Source organism: Balaenoptera borealis (assembly GCF_965194805.1).
Source record: "Balaenoptera borealis genome assembly, chromosome: 12".
Classification (NCBI taxonomy): domain Eukaryota; kingdom Metazoa; phylum Chordata; class Mammalia; order Artiodactyla; family Balaenopteridae; genus Balaenoptera; species Balaenoptera borealis.
In genome coordinates this window covers 56,728,642-56,745,885 of record NC_138869.1, presented here as the reverse complement: position 1 = coordinate 56,745,885, position 17,244 = coordinate 56,728,642, and the positions used below count along the sequence as shown (strand labels likewise).

Sequence of the window (17,244 nt, the reverse complement as noted above, 5' to 3'; positions counted from 1 at the left end):
ACAGTAAAGACATACTACTTAGGACCAAATGGGGAGAAGATGAACTATAAATTATTTTTTAAAGGAAATTTGATTGTATTATAAAGTGTATACAGTGACAGAACTAAATTAACAGAATTTTTATAATAGTAATCCTACCAGAATCTCTTAAATAAATAAAAGGCTTTTGATAACTGCATATCAACTTTACATGAGTATTGATACATCTTTTAAATTAAGTCTATCTTATTTTAAGTACATTTTCTAATATCAAGATATTAGTATATAAAACTTACTGTGGAAAAATATTTTATTTTATAAAGTTGATAGCTATCATCTTACCTGTAACTATCTCTACTAAACTAACTATACAATTTGAAGTCTAACTGGAATTAGGAAAATGAAATTTGATCACAAATTTTAGAATATCTGAAGTAACATTTTCTTTCAAAGAAAACTATGATTAAGTTCACAAAACAAACATGTGAATATCATTCAATATTTTAAACTATCACATCTATTTATTAAGAAAAGTTACCTAGGAAAACTAATGTGTCAACTCCAAAAGGAGCCTAGAAAATAAAACAGTTGTTCATCCTTGGTTAGTATCAGTAGTAGAATCTGTAGGAAGCAAACTAACCTTTGTGCAAACTACTAGTACTGGAATGCCCAAGTTCTGCGTAAGTGTATCCGCACCCAGAGGTAAAACCACACTGTCGTCTTTGTCTTCCTGTGATGCTGTATTTCTTCTCTGAGGAGAAGCTGGGAAATCTTCTCCTGGCTCTACATATTCCTGAAAGTCTCTAATCACTGAAAATCAAAGTAAATAATTTAATACGTAGTTTAGAAATGGCTTTTTATTTCAGCAGGTAGCTCTTCTGCTGTCTAAATACATATTTTACTAGAGTTCACACTTAGTCTTGTGTAAGAAACAAAGAGGTTTTGAGAAATCCAATTCAAAGACAGTATAGGAACACTGGACGCACATTAATTATCAGGAGGAAGAATAAAACATTGAGGGGCTCCAAAGGGTGGGGTTCAATGCAGGCCTGGTTCAATCTGTGCAAATTACTGTGGGCAAGTCACAATTGAGCTTTGTCCCTCTACCCTCTCTAATTCACAAACAGCACTGAAAGGATAAAAAATAAATAAATATGGGGGGGGGGAGGAAGGTTTCCACAATCTAAAAGACAGTTCCAGATGGCTTTCTAATATTAACTTACTTTCTCTAAACCCTTTATTCAGATCTCCTCCTCTTTACCTAGGTGCAATCTTGAGCCATGTTTATTCTATAACTCCCATAAAAACTAGGGAGATATTACCAATACTAATAAGTTTTTAGAACTCGTTTGCAAAATTGTCAAAACCTTCACTTAAAAAAAGTTAATGTGGGAGAGGAACCAAAATGGCGGAGTAGAAGGACATGCTCTCACTCCCTCTTGTGAGAACACCAGAATCACAACTAGCTGCTGGACAATCATCGACAGGAAGACACTGGAACTCACCAAAAAAGATACACCACATCCAAAGACAAAGGAGAAGCCACAATGAGACGGTAGGAGGGGCACATTCACAGTAAAACCAAATCCCATAACTGCTAGGTGGGTGACTCACAGACTGGCGAACACTTATACCACAGAAGTCCACCCACTGGAGTGAAGGTTCTGAGCCCCACGTCAGGCTTCCCAACCTGGGGGTCCGGCAACGGGAGGAGGAATTCATAGAGAATCAGACTGTGAAGCCTAGTGGGAATTGATTGCAGGACTTCAACAGGACTGGGGGAAACAGAGACTCCACTCTTGGAGGGCACACACAAAGTAGTGGGCGCATCATGACTCAGGGGAAGGAGCAGTGACCCCAGGGGAGACTGAACCAGACCTACCTGCTAGTGTTAGAGGGTCCCCTGCAGAGGCGGCGGGTGGCTGTGGCTCACCGTGGGGACAAGGACACTGGCAGCAGAAGTTCTGGGAAGTACTCCTCGGCCTGAGCCCAACCAGAGTCTGTCATTAGCCCCACCAAAGAGCCCAGGTAGGCTCCAGTGTTGGGTTGCCTTGGGCCAAACAACCAACAGGGAGGGAACCCAGCCCCACCCATCAACAGTCAAGTGGATTAAAGTTTTACTGAGCTCTGCCCACCAGAGCAACAGTCAGCTCTACCCACCACCAGTGCCTCCCATCAAGCCTCTTAGATAGCCTCATCCACCAGAGGGCAGACAGCAGAAGCAAGAAGAACTACAATCCTGCGGCCTGTGGAACAAAAACCACATTCACAGAAAGATAGACAAGACGAAAAGGCAGAGGGCTATGTACCAGATGAAGGAACAAGATAAAACCCCATAAAAACAACTAAATGAAGTGGAGATAGGCAACCTTCCAGAAAAAGAATTCAGAATAACGATAGTGAAGATGATCCAGGACCTCGGAAAAAGAATGGAGGCAAAGATCAAGAAGATGCAAGAAATGTTTAACAAAGACCTAGAAGAATTAAAGAACAGAGATGACCAATACAATAACTGAAATGAAAACTACACTAGAAGGAATCAATAGCAGAATAACTGAGGCAGAAGAATGGATAAGTGACCTGGAAGACAGAATGGTGGAATTCACTGCTGCAGAACAGAATAAAGAAAAAGAATGAAAAGAAATGAAGACAGCCTAAGAGACCTCTGGGACAACATTAAACGCAACAACATTCGCATTATAGGGGTCCCAGAAGGAGAAGAGAGAGAGAGAGAAAGGACCTGAGAAAATATTTGAAGAGATTATAGTCGAAAACTTCCCTAACATGGGAAAGGAAATAGCCACCCAAGTGCAGGAAGTGTAGCGAGTCCCATACAGGATAAACCCAAGGAGAAACACGCTGAGACACATAGTAATCAAATTGGCAAAAATTAAAGACAAAGAAAAATTACTGAAAGAAGCAAGGGAAAAATGAAAAATAACATACAAGGGAACTCCCATAAGGTTAACAGCTGATTTCTCAGCAGAAATTCTACAAGCCAGAAGGGAGTGGCATGATATACTTAAAGTGATGAAAGGGAAGAACCTACAACCAAGATTACTCTACCCGGCAAGGATCTCATTCAGATTCTCTGGAGAAAACAAAAGCTTCACAGACAAGCAAAAGCTAAGAGAATTCAGCACCACCAAACCAGCTCTACAACAAATGCTAAAGAAACTTCTCTAAGTGGGAAACACAAGAGAAGAAAAGGATCTACAAAAACAAACCCAAAATAATTAAGAAAATGGTCATAGGAACATACATATCGAAAATTACCTTAAACGTGAATGGATTAAATGCTCCAACCAAAAGACACAGGCTTGCTGAATGGATACAAAAACAACACCCATCTATATGCTGTCTAAAAAAGACGCACTTCAGACCTAGGGACACATACAGACTGAAAGTGAGGGGATGGAAAAAGATAGTCCATGCAAATGGAAATCAAAAGAAAGCTGGAGTAGCTATACTCATATCAGATAAAATAGACTTTAAAATAAAGAATGTTACAAGAGACAAGGAAGGACACTACATAATGATCAACGGATCAATCCAAGAAGAAGATCTAACAATTACAAATATATATGCACCCAACACAGGAGCACCTCAATACATAAGGCAACTGCTAACAGCTAGAAAGAGGAAATCGACAGTAACACAATAATAGTGGGGGACTTTAACACCTCACTTACACCAATGGACAGATCATCCAAAATGAAAATAAATAAGGAAACAAAAGCTTTAAATGAAACAATAGACCAGATAGATTTAATTGATATTTATAGGACATTCCATCCAAAAACAGCAGATTACACGTTCTTCTCAAGTGCGCACGGAACATTCTCCAGGATAGATCACATCTTGGGTCACAAATCAAGCCTCAGTAAATTTAAGAGAATTGAAATCATATCAAGCATCTTTTCTGACCACAACGCTATGAGATTAGAAATGATTTACCGGGAAAAAAACGTAAAAAACACAAACACATGGAGGCTAAACAATACTTTACTAAATAACCAAGAGATCACTGAAGAAATCAAAGAGGAAATCAAAAAATACCTAGAGACAAATGACAATGAAAACACGATGATCCAAAACCTATGGGATGCAGCAAAAGCAGTTCTAAGAGGGAAGTTTATAGCTATACAAGCCTACCTCAAGAAACAAGAAAAATCTCAAGTAAACAATCTAATCTTACACCTAAAGGAACTAGGGAAAGAAGAACAAACAAAACCCAAAGTTGGCAAAAGGAAAGAAATCATAAAGATCAGAGCAGAAATAAATGAAATAGAAACAATAAAACAATAGTAAAGATCAATAAAACTAAAAGCTGGTTCTTTGAGAAGATAAACAAAATTGATAAACCATTAGCCAGACTCATCAAGAAAAAGAGGGAGAGGACTCAAATCAATAAAATTAGAAAAGAAAAAGGAGAAATTACAACAGACACCACAGAAATGCAAAGCATCCTAAGAGACTACTACAAGCAATTCTATGCCAATAAAATGGACAACCTGGAAGAAATGGACAAATTCTTAGAAAGGTATAACCTTCCAAGACTGAACCAGGAAGAAATAGAAAATATGAACAGACCCATCACAAGTAATGAAATTGAAACTGTGATTAAAAATCTTCCAAAAAACAGGGGCTTCCCTGGTGGCGCAGTGGTTGAGAATCTGCCTGCTAGTGCAGGGCACACGGGTTCGAGCCCTGGTCTGGGAGGATCCCACATGCCGCGGAGCGACTGGGCCTGTGGGCCACAATTGCTGAGCCTGCGCGTCTGGAGCCTGTGCTCCGCAACAGGAGAGGCCACGATGGTGAGAGGCCCGCGCACCGCAATGAAGAGTGGCCCCCGCTTGCCGCAGCTGGAGGAAGCCCTCGCACAGAGACGAAGACCCAACACAAACAAAAAATAAATAAATAAATAAATAAATAATTAAAAAAAAAATCTTCCAAAAAACAAAAGTCCAGGACCAGATGGCTTCATGGGTGAATTCTATCAAACATTTAGAGAAGAGCTAACACCCATCCTTCTCAAACTCTTCCAAAAAATTGCAGAGGAAGGAACACTCCCAAACTCATTCTATGAGGCCACCATCACGCTGATACCAAAACCAGACAAAGATACTACAAAAAAAGAAAATTACAGACCAATATCACTCATGAATATAGATGCAAAAATCCTCAGCAAAATACTAGCAAACAGAATCCAACAACACATTAAAAGGATCATATACCATGATCAAGTGGGATTTATCTCAGGGATGCAAGGATTCTTCAGTATATGCAAATCAATCAATGTGATACACCATATTAACAAACTGAAGAAGAAAAACCATATGATCATCTCAATAGATGCAGAAAAAGCTTCGACAAAATTCAACACCCATTTATGATAAAAACTCTCCAGAAAGTGGGCATAGAGGGAACCTACCTCAACATAATAAAGGCCATATACGACAAAGCCACAGCCAACATCATTCTCAATGGTGAAAAACTGAAAGCATTTCCTCTAAGATCAGGAACGAGACAAGGATGTCCACTCTCGCCACTATTATTCAACATAGTTCTGGAAGTCCTAGCCACGGAAATCAGAGAAGAAAAAGAAATAAAAGGAATACAAATTGGAAAGGAAGAAGTAAAACTGTCACTGTTTGCAGATGACATGATACTATACATAGAGAATCCTAAAAATGCCACCAGAAAACTACTAGAGCTAATCAATGAATTTGGTAAAGTTGCAGGATACAAAATTAATGCACAGAAATCTCTTGCATTCCTATACACTAATGATGAAAAATCTGAAAGAGAAATTATGGGAGCACTCCCATTTACCATTGCAACAAAAAGAATAAAGTACCTAGGAATAAACCTACCTAGGGAAACAAAAGACCTTTATGCAGAAAACTATAAGACACTGATGAAAGAAATTAAAGATGATACCAAGAGATGGAGAGATATACCATGTTCTTGGATTGGAAGAATCAATATTGTGAAAATGACTATACTACCCAAAGCAATCTACAGATTCAATGCAATCCCTATCAAATTACCAATGGCATTTTTTACAGAACTAGAACAAATCATCTTAAAATTTGTATGGAGACACAAAAGACCCCGAATAGCCAAAGCAGTCATGAGGGAAAAAAATGGAGCTAGAGGAATCAGACTCCCTGACTTCAGACTATACTACAAAGCTACAGTAATCAAGACAATATGGTACTGGCACAAAAACAGAAACACAGATCAATGGAACAAGATAGAAAGCCCAGAGATAAACCCACACACCTGTGGTCAACCAATCTATGACAAAGAAGGCAAAGATATACAATGGAGAAAAGACAGTCTCTTCAATAAGTGGTGCTGGGAAAACTGGACAGCTACATGTAAAAGAATGCAAATAGAACACTCCCTAACACCATACACAAAAATAAACTCAAGATGGATTCGAGACCTAAATGTAAGACCAGACACTATGAAACTCTTAGAGGAAAACATAGGAAGAACACTCTTTGACATAAATCACAGCAAGATCTTTTTTGTTCCACCTCCTAGAGTAATGGAAATAAAAACAAAAATAAACAAATGGGACCTAATGAAACTTCAAAGCTTTTGCACAGCAAAGGAAACCATAAGCAAGACGAAAAGACAACCCTCAGAATGGGAGAAAATATTTGCAAACAAATAAACGGACAAAGGATTAATCTCCAAAATATATAAACAGCTCATGCAGCTCAATATTAAAAAAACAAACAACCCAATCCAAAAATGGGCAGAAGACCTAAATAGACACTTCTCCAAAGAAGACATACAGATGGGGCTTCCCTGGTGGCGCAGTGGTTGAGAGTCTGCCTACTAATGCAGGGGACACGGGTTCGAGCCCTGGTCTGGGAGGATCCCACATGCCGCGGAGCAACTACGCCTGTGCACCACAACTACTGAGCCTGTGCGTCTGGAGCTTGTGCTCTGCAACGAGAGAGGCCGCAACGGTGAGAGGCCCGTGTGCCGCGATGAAGACTGGCCCCCGCTCACCGCAACTGGAGAAAGCCCTCGCACAGAAACGAGGACCCAACACAGCCAGAAATAAATAAATTAATTAATTAAAAAAAAAAAAAGTGTGAGCTACTAATAATGACTACCATCCTGTAGGAGAATCCAAATGAATGTCTCCATTATTTAAAAAAAAAAAAAGAAGACATACAGATGGCCAAGAAGCACATGAAAAGCGGCTCAACATCACTAATTATTAGAGAAATGCAAATCAAAACTACAATGAGGTATCACCTCACACCAGTTAGAATGGGCATCATCAGAAAATCTACAAACAACAAGTGCTGGAGAGGGTGTGGAGAAAAGGGAACCCTCTTGCACTGTTGGTGGGAATGTAAACTGATACAGTCACTATGGAGAATAGTATGGAGGTTCCTTAAAAAACTAAAAATAGAATTACCATATGATCCAGCAATCCCACTGGGCATATACCCAGAGAAAACCATAATTCAAAAAGACACATGCACCCCAATGTTCACTGCAGCACTATTTACAATAGCCAGGTCATGGAAGCAACCTAAATGCCCATCGACAGACGAATGGATAAAGAAGATGTGGTACATATATACAATGGAATATTACTCAGCCATAAAAAAGAATGAAATTGAGTCATCTGTTGAGACGTGGATGGATCTAGAGACTGTCATACAGAGTGAAGTAAGTCAGAAAGAGAAAAACAAATATCGTATATTAACGCATGTATGTGGAACCTAGAAAAATGGTACAGATGAACCAGTTTGCAGGGCAGAAGTTGAGACACAGATGTAGAGAACAAATGTATGGACACCAAGAGGGGAAAACCGCGGTGGGGTGGGGATGGTGGTGTGCTGAATTGAGCGATTGGGATTGACATGTATACACGTATGTGTATAAAATTGATGACTAATAAGAATCTGCAGTATAAAAAAACAGAAACAAACAAACAAAAAAACAACTAATACTAAACTTTCTTTGGGTTATTTGTATGGAAATATGTTAATATAAATGTTTCAGACATTACATGAAATTTCTAAAAATCTTACATGTTCTGGTATAATGTTATAAGTCATAATTCTAGTTATTACTTTAAAATGTATATCTCAGAAATAACTAAATTTTCTTGTCAGTTGCATTATTAGGAACTTTCATCAAATCTTAACCGTGGTCATTTTTAAGTCTTTTGTCATTTACAGACAGTTCTGGGTGTACTCTGATGCTTTCGCAAAAATGTTCCTATAAAAGGGTTTAATGTTCAAGGAATTCATGGAAAAGACTCTGACAAGTACAGGTTTCTGGTAACTGACTATACTGCTGAACTGAATGAATAAGCATTTTCAGAACTCTAATAGAAAACTGATGAATTCATAAAAGTGCTAACAAAAGATCAAGATGAAAAAAAAAATTAATTACATGGGACTGAGTGAACTGATGAGGATGATCATAATTTTTGTGATTTTCTGTTTGAATTAAAAAAAAAAAAAGTTAATGTGAATATACCAAGAGGCTTAACAATGTATACTTTGATTTAGTAATTACTCTTCAAGGAATTGTTAAGGGACCAGTGACAAATACACACACACACAGGGATTTCCATACAAGTGATTTTCATGTTTAAAGGCAAAACAACAAATTTGGAAACAAATTATCCACAGCGCAGTATTAAAACAGTATATGAGGGAATATTATACAGAGCCACAAAGGAGGAAAACTGTCCTAAACTTACATGGGGTCAGGAAGAGGGAATCTTGAACAGTTGAGCATGGTTCCATCAGTAACAAACGGGCATGCGTATACCTTTAGCAGCTCTGGTAGCTATTACCCTTCAAATCAGAGGCTGAAATCTAATCGGTTCTCAAGTTTTAGCATGCACTAGAAGTTTCTGATTCAGCAGTCTGGGACAGGGCCTGAGAATGTGTATTTCTGACAAGTTCTCAACTGTACTGATACTGATGCTGCTGGTCTTAGCACCACACACTGAAAACCACTGACTGCTATAGTATAAACTTAGAGAAGGGAAAAAAAAGCCCCAGAGGTAATGGCCAACAAGGAAAAAAAGGTATAGATTAAAAGCAGTTAGACACCCTTTTCAATAATTAAGGACATACATTCTCTTAAGTTTTTACTGTTTCCGTGCATATAAATTCCAGTAAGCTGTCAAATTTCCCCTAAAAGTTATCGGCTAACAATAGTAAAGAACGGCAGCATACCATCTGTATATTTTCTTAAGCAAAGTGCAACAATGACATATGAAGAGCTCTCAGTGAAATTAAGAACTGTGACAAGTGGCTTACAACTTGTTAGAAATGACCCGTATCATTTTCATAATTTCCATGAAAATTTCAACTTACATGGGCACATACAAAATATATTATGTACCTTGTAAATCATACAACCAGCTTAACATCTTTATATTTATGCTGTTACTTAACATCTTTATGGACATACTTCATTTTGACAAGGTTAGTAAAGATTGTTCTACTTATCAAGAAACGAGACTACTGAAAATGAGCAGCTGAAGAAAGATTCAAATTTTTTTATCCTGAAAACCCACTTTCCAAAACGAACACATACGGCCTTTTGGCAAAGAAGAAAAGGCGCCTCTACTAAAGAGTCTGCCGTTATGTATATGTTTCCAATGTAAAACTATATTAAAACAGCACATCATTCAAACTGAATTTCAAAAGTAGTACTCTCATTGAGTTTCCTCATTAAACCTTATTCAAAGTCAAAAGTTCCTAACAATTTTGACAGTCAGCTAGGACATTTTGTCTTTGAAATCTATATTTTCTAGATTACTCACACTTTTGTTCCATTTCTTTCATTTCTTCAGGAGGAATTTTCAATTTGTCAATATGTTCTCTAACAACACTTGCCCATTTCTGTAAAGAATCCAAAGCAGTCCAAGGCTTTGACATATCAACAACCAACGTAACTAGAGTGTCCTTCAGAGAAATGGCATCCAGTGAAAATTTAAGGAGGCCTTTGTGATACGGGTCTCCATCCAAGATCCATATATTACATCTTGTTTGATCTACGACAGACAAAAGAAAGTTACCAAAGCAACAGGATAAAGTCATTTCATCATCCAACTAACAATACTACTTGGTATTTTAAGGCATCTCCACAGGAGATGTCTCCTTCGGCAAGGTTCACCTACTTGGGTTACATCTACCAATTCAGTAAAGTCCTAATGAATACTCAAGAAAATGATATAACTGCCAACACAGAAAATCAGCATCCTCTACTTCATATTTCTCAATCCCAAACCACAGACTGAAAAACATGTTTCTATTCTTACCATCAGCAGATAGAGCCATGCATATTCAAGATATTATATACGAAAATGAGAAGGCAAGTGATCTATAGAAGAAAAAATTGGCTGATCAGATGAGAAAAGCTGGGGAGTAAATGACACTTTCATGTCAAAAAATGAGACGAGGGTAAAAAGAGGGCAAAACAATCATAGGATACTATTATTTCACTATCGGAGGGAAAATGAACTGAAAAATTGAGATTCTTCAAGGTTAGCAAGAAAGCTAAAGTCTGCACACCAATACCCTAAGACGTTTAAAAATACCACTATATGAATCCCAATCTCAAACCAATAAAAGTATGCCCTAACATAACTATTTACTGACTGGCATGACACAGTAGGTCTCCTAGTAAAAAATGACACACTAAGAAAAGTCAAAGACCAATATTAATACGGACAGCAGTGCAACCTGGAAAGACTTCAGTAAACTTACATTACAAATAAACGACACTCACCATCCCTGTCTTCGTCATGAACATTTAAGTACAAATATTCCAATCCTCTTCCTTTCTTGTACTCCTCTATTCCCTGAATTTTTCTGATTAAGCTTGTTTTTCCAGCTCCATCTTCACCTGTAAAAAAGGACAAATCTTTAAAATTATAACATGGATTATTTAAGAACGCTTTCTAGTGTGCCAAGAGAAAACCCAACTGGAACTAGCTTCAACCAAAAGGGTAATTTGATGGAAGATAACTAGGTAATTACACAGGTGAAGATGCGGACTTCACCTCCAGGATTCTCTCTCTTGGTATCTCTGCTCCTCTTGTCAAGTCTCCTTTTACCCTATTACAAATGGCTTCCTCCATGGGTATTTTTCAGGAGGCTCAACTCTTATGACATCCTCATTTAATCTACGAGGAACAAAAGACTCTCTCTGTCAGTTTTCAGTCTGAAGACTCTCAGGTAAAGACTATTAGTTGGCCCAGCTGGGGTTATGTGCACACCCAAGGGCCACTCATGGAGGAAGGATAATACATAAAAACTGACCTGGGCAGGGAACTGTGACTGTAGCCTCACCAAAACCATGAAGCCATAAGAAATATGTGCAAAGGAGAGGGGTGAGGATTGGAGATAGTGAGTTGGGCAAAAACAAGGGCAGAGAGAATGTAGACTAGACAAAAATAAAATGTAGACTTAAAAAATATTAATAGCAAGAAATCATGTGATTTAAACTTGGCACAAATTTTAAAAGTTTAAAACTAGGCTAGCTAGTCAATGTTTTGGTGAGTTTTTTTTATATTGTGAATTTATTTAAATACTACATGTTACTATTTCATGGACTTATTTTGTAATTGGCAATATTGTGTTATTGGTACTTAATAAAGGTGAGTTTCTTGGATCTAAGGACTTATGTCTGGAGACTCATGAGTTCTCTGAGAATTTAAAAGTTATTTTCATTTTCATGTTAAGCACTTAAAAAATTCTATATGTCCTGGATCTTCTGAATAACTATCTTTATATCTAAATGCTGTCAGAAAATTGCAGTACCCACCTCTGCATTGGTGTTTATCATCCTTCTGGTACCAAGCTGAGGCCAACTGATGCAGACAGAACAGAGAAGAGAGTGGCCACATAGGTATGCCAAACTCAAAAGAAAGTGTCCCAGAGCAGTCAGTACTATTTTCAACTGTACTGGTCAGAATGGTTCTGAACCATTTCCAACATTTCACAGCAATAAGTATAGACTTAACTAGGCAATAAAGAACTTGCCATTAAATATTTACTTTTCAGTACTATTTTTGCAGTGAACCATTAAAATGGCCCAGCGAAATATAGACTGGGTTGAAAACAGGAATATCTATGATAATGACATGAGTTCCATTATGATCATGCTTAAAATGGACATCATAAGGTTAACCAGTGAAAAATAAAATACATAAATACTTCTGTCTACTATTAAACTCATTTAATTTCAGCAAAACATCATGTGTTATATTGATTACTAATCTGAATTTTATCAGTTCCATAGTTTTTATGGCATTTAATTTATAATTTGTTTTTATAGTTCAAGAACTATAAAAAAAATTTGAAGAATTTATATCTAGTCACCTCAGTAGGCATGAGCATTAGACATAATAAAAATAATCTAAATCACCGTGTGAGACCTATGAAAACTTTCTTTTAAAGAGTGTTTAAATAGGAAAGAGCAGAGGGATTTTTTTTTTTTTTTTTTTTTTTTGGGCTGTGTTGGGTCTTCGTTGCTGCACGCGGGCTTTCTCTAGTTGCGGTGCACGGGCTTCTCATTGCAGTGGCTTCTCTTGTTGCAGAGCATGGGCTCTAGGCACGCAGGCTTCAGTAGTTGTGGCTCGACGGCTCCAGAGCGCAGGGTCAGTAGTTGTGGCGCACGGGCTTAGTTGCTCCGCGGCCTGTGAGATCTTCCCGGACCAGTGATCGAACCCATGTCCCCTGCGTTGGCAGGCAGATTCTTATCCACTGCGCCACCAGGGAAGCCCAGAGCAGAGGATTTTTAAGACAGTGAAACTATACTGTATGGTACTATAATGGTAAATACAAGTCATTAGACATTTGTCAAAACCCATCTGATGTACACCAAAAACAGACCCTCGTGTAAACTATGGACTTCGGGTGATAAGGCTGTGTCAATGTTATTACACTGACTGTAAAAATGTAACACCGTGTGGGATGTCAATAGTGGGGGAGGCTGTGCATATATGGGGACAAGTGGTATTTGGAAACTCTCTATACTTCCCACTTGATTTTGCTGTGAACATAAAACCACTCTAAAAAAATTAAGTTTACTAACTTAAAAAAAAAAAAGAGTCTGAGTCTGTTCTATAACTTGAAAGAATCAAGATTTCTCTTATGACAGGCTACTTTCCTGAAAGGAGTCTTCTAAGTTAAAATGACACCAATTGAAAACTTATTACCCCACAGGAACAGTGTTACGTATTATAAGCAAACACTTAGTACCCAGACTTATCATAGAAGCTTAAATCAACAATACAATGTTCACTAAGAATTTTCGAAGTATAATATATAGAGATCCATAAAAATACGCAGTAATTAGTCAGATAAAATTTCACTTAATATGAGCCAGCATTTATCTTATCTCTTTAATTCCCACTTTAGATGTTAAAAAGTGAAAAAGTATCTTTATTTTTTATTTTATTTTTAAAAATTTGTTTATTTATTTTTGGCTGTGCTGGGTCTTCGTTGCTGTGCGTGGACTTTCTCTAGTTGCGGCAAGCAGGGGCTGCTCTTTGTTGTGGTGCGTAGGCTTCTCATTGCGGTGGCTTCTCTTGTTGTGGAGCACGGGCTCTAGGCGCGCAGGCTTCAGTAGCTGTGGTGTGTGGGCTCAGCAGCTGTGGTGCACAGGCTTAGCTGCTCCGTGGCACGTGGGATCTTCCCGGACCAGGGATCGAACCCATGTCCCCTGCATTGGCAGGCAGATTCTTAACCACTGCGCCACCAGGGAAGTCCCAACGTATCTTTAAAAGGGTCAAAAATTTGAGTCTGTTTCAACTTCTTTTTAATATTTCAAATATATATTTTATATACAAAAGTTTCTGAAAAATAAATATACTCGTAATCTTAAACGTAAGCAAAAAGAATAAAACCATAATAATATCCCTTAGAAATAATCATCGATAATTTGGTTATCTCTGATGGTAAGGTTATGAGTGATTCCTTAAGTAATAAGTTCGTGTCTTCCTTTTAGTTTATCTAATTCTAACTTTAAAGGTTTAAGTCAATAAGCTCAGAATAGATTTTGAGCCCAAATTCATGGTACCAAAAATATTGTCAATCGTAGCTGCACACGCTCACCACTCTAAGTTCTTGCACCCATCAGCACAGTGTGATGGCTGACTGCAAGTGGAAGGGGTCACCCCCACTTATCATGAGACCAGAGTTATTCCTCCCCAGTGAATGCTGACCATCATTCATTTCACTGGACTAATGGTTCTCAAAATGCATCAGGATAACCTGGGGGGCTTGTTAAATTAACACACTGCTGGGCCTCACCTCCTGGCTTTCTCAGTCAGTAAGTCTGGGGTGGGGTCCACGCCTCTGCATTTCTAACAAGTTTCCAGTGTTGCTGATGCTGCTGGTCCAAGGACCACACTTTGAGAACTCAGACATTTAGACGTTACTTAGATGCTTACTACACTAAGCCAAGCACTAGGAATACAAAGATCCACAGGTCAAAGTTGCTGTCCTAGGAGCTCATAAATTGGAGAGGGAAAACAAACAGAAGACAATTTCAAGATACTGTCATTAGGACTGCACTTGAGATGTGCAACAAGCAGGAAACCAGACCAAAGGGAAGATCCTGGATTTGCTTGGAAGTCAAAAAGGGCTTTGCACAGAAAGTAGCACTTCAGCCAGATCTTGTAGTGTTAATGAACCATAGAGAGTTAGTCATTCCAGGAAGTAGGAAAGCATATACAGAGGCCTGGAGACAAAGAAGTGTCCTTCTAGAAAGGACAAATAATTTGAATGCATGAAATTTAGACTGTGAGGGGGAAAAGGAAAGTGAGAATAAAAAGGGAATGCCAGATCACGAAGGGCATCCTATGCCAGGCTGAGATGGTTAGGCTTTATCCTGAAGAGTCACTGGCAGTATTTAGGTATTTTAGAAAGACTGCTATCACAAAGGTGTGGAAGAGTGACTGACAAGGGTAGGTTTGGGAGTAAGGAGACTAGATAATAGACAATTACTGGAGTCCTAGCAAGAAATGAGGTAGGCCTGAACTAAAGTATTAGTGGTGTGGTGGGACAGCTGGACTCAAAGGCTGATTTGGCTGGGAGCTGGCAGAGAGGTTAAGGGAAACACAGAGGACAGAGAAGTCCCTCCCTTGCCACAGCTATAGTCAAACGCCACCCCTCCTGTTCTACCACTTACCTTTCGGTGGTTGGTCCTAAGTCTTCCTTGCAAGCTTCCACCTCCCCCCCCGCCCCAATATTTGTGTTTCCCAGGGTTCCTTCTTCAGACCTCTATTCTTCTCGCTCTACATATAATTCTAGGGGAATCTCCACACAAGACTTCAATACCACCTATAATCTGGTGACTCATAGACTTCCTTCCAGCCTCAGTCTCTCCGGAACTACTTACTGGTCATCATTATTTGGATGTCCCATAAATAACTCACATTTCAATATGCACAGAAGTATTAATATCATTATCTTGCATTTTCCCCCCCAAACATTCACTTACATAATTATTAATAAGAGTCCAAGATCAAGGCCCTTATCCACTGTTCCCTCTATCTAGAACATACTCTTCTTCTATGTGTTACCTAAGCTTCTTCGCAACTTCCCTCAAATATCACTTCCTCAGGTAGGCTGCTGTCCCTAACCACCTCATTTAAAATCACAACCTCAATCAATCAATCAATCAATCAATAAAATCACAACCTCCCAACACCCCTACTGCTTCTTGTTTTTTCTCCATTGAACTTACTAACATAATACGGCTTTTTCTTTTTTTTGCTTAGTCACTCCTTACCCCTCAAAACTCCAGAGGAACAGGCATTTTTGTGTTTTGATAACTGCTGCATCTCCAGTGCCTATTAACTCTTCATAGTGAAAAGTATATTCTTAATCCTCCTACACAGTAGTCACTGATAGACTGTCTCAAACAACAAAAAAATATGCCAAGATATTAATACAAGTTTCACAAATCCCTGAATGAACAAATGCAAATTCTGTCCCCTTACCCACTTAGGGAGGGTTCTTTTTTCTTTTTTTTTTTGGGCCGTGCCCTGTGGCATACAGGATCTTAGTTCCCCGATCAGGGGTCAAACCCATGCCCCCTGCAGTGGAAGCATGGAGTCTTTTTTTTTTTTTAATAATTTTATTTATTTATTTTTGGCTGTGTTAGTCCTTTGTTGCTGCACGTGGGCTTTCTCTAGTTGCGGCGAGCGGGGGCCACTCTTCGTTGTAGCACACAGGCTTCTCATTGCAGTGGCTTCTCTTGTTGTGGAGCATGGGCTCTAGGCGCACAGGCTTCAGTAGTTGTGGCATGTGGGCTCAGTAGTTGTGGCTCGTGGGCTCTAGAGTGCAGGCTCAGCAGTTGTGGCACACGGGTTTAGCTGCTCCGTGGCATGTGGGATCTTTCCAGACCAGGGCTGGAACCTGTGTCCCCTGCACTGGCAGGCGGGTTCTTAACCACTGTGCTACCAGGGAAGTCCCAGCACGAAGTCTTAAGCACTGGACTGCTAGGGAAGTCCCGGGAGGGTTTTTAAACTTTAGTGTGCATTAATGCAAAAGCCTCAGAAGTCAGGACAGAAAAGGGATGAAATTTCAAGGCCATCAATGTACTTCTATATAAGAAAAATTAAAGGACTGTAATTTACCTCCCTTCGCCCACAGCCTACTCAAACAGAACCATCAGTGGCTTCTGCTTCCATCTCTATGGAAGCAGCAGTAGCAGCAAACACACAGTGCCTACCGTATGCATTTAACCAGCAGTAATTCCAACACAACCACAACTCTAGCGGAATGATGATTACCTCCCATTTGAGGATACCTGGGGCTCAGAATTGTTAAAGTATCTTATCCAAAGTCTCAAACAGGTAGGAAATGACAAGGCCAGGATCTGAATTCATATGAATTGAACTCCAAAGCACCCTCTTTCCAATATACAATAAACAATAATTAAATCTTTAGAAGACTATTAAACATACTGCTTATTATTTTTGTATTATGACAGAAGAATAAGACATTCCTGCTTCCAGGGGTCACTTATTTTCAGAAGAAAAAGAAAAATGATTTAATGCATTCCTCTCTGTGGGCAGCCTCTGAGTGATGGATGATTATGTTCCCATTCTCCTGATTCTACCTCTAAGGACTGGGAATGAAGTTTGTTTTACTATACTAGTAATTTCTTCTCTCTTGGAATTTTAAACCTTGGGGACCCATTTTAAGAAAAATTTTACAACATTAAATTTGGAAAAAAAGA

The 17,244-nt window shown here is 38.8% G+C and overlaps 1 protein-coding gene and 1 pseudogene across 2 annotated transcripts in view; both read right to left on the bottom strand.

Annotated features, from left to right (window-relative positions):
- The window catches only part of LOC309608532 (small ribosomal subunit protein eS27 pseudogene), a 211,917-nt pseudogene that overhangs the window by 126,333 nt on the left and 68,340 nt on the right, over positions 1-17,244 (bottom strand). The window lies entirely within an intron of this gene.
- DYNC1LI1 (dynein cytoplasmic 1 light intermediate chain 1) overlaps positions 1-17,244 on the bottom strand; it is a 54,198-nt gene that overhangs the window by 18,713 nt on the left and 18,241 nt on the right. Inside the window, exons 3-5 of the mRNA XM_082348627.1 lie at positions 10,777-10,893; positions 9,809-10,039; positions 620-789 (exon numbers count right to left, since the gene is read on the bottom strand). Of these exons, the coding sequence (XP_082204753.1) occupies positions 620-789; positions 9,809-10,039; positions 10,777-10,893 (518 nt within the window). The remainder of the gene's footprint in view (positions 1-619; positions 790-9,808; positions 10,040-10,776; positions 10,894-17,244) is intronic.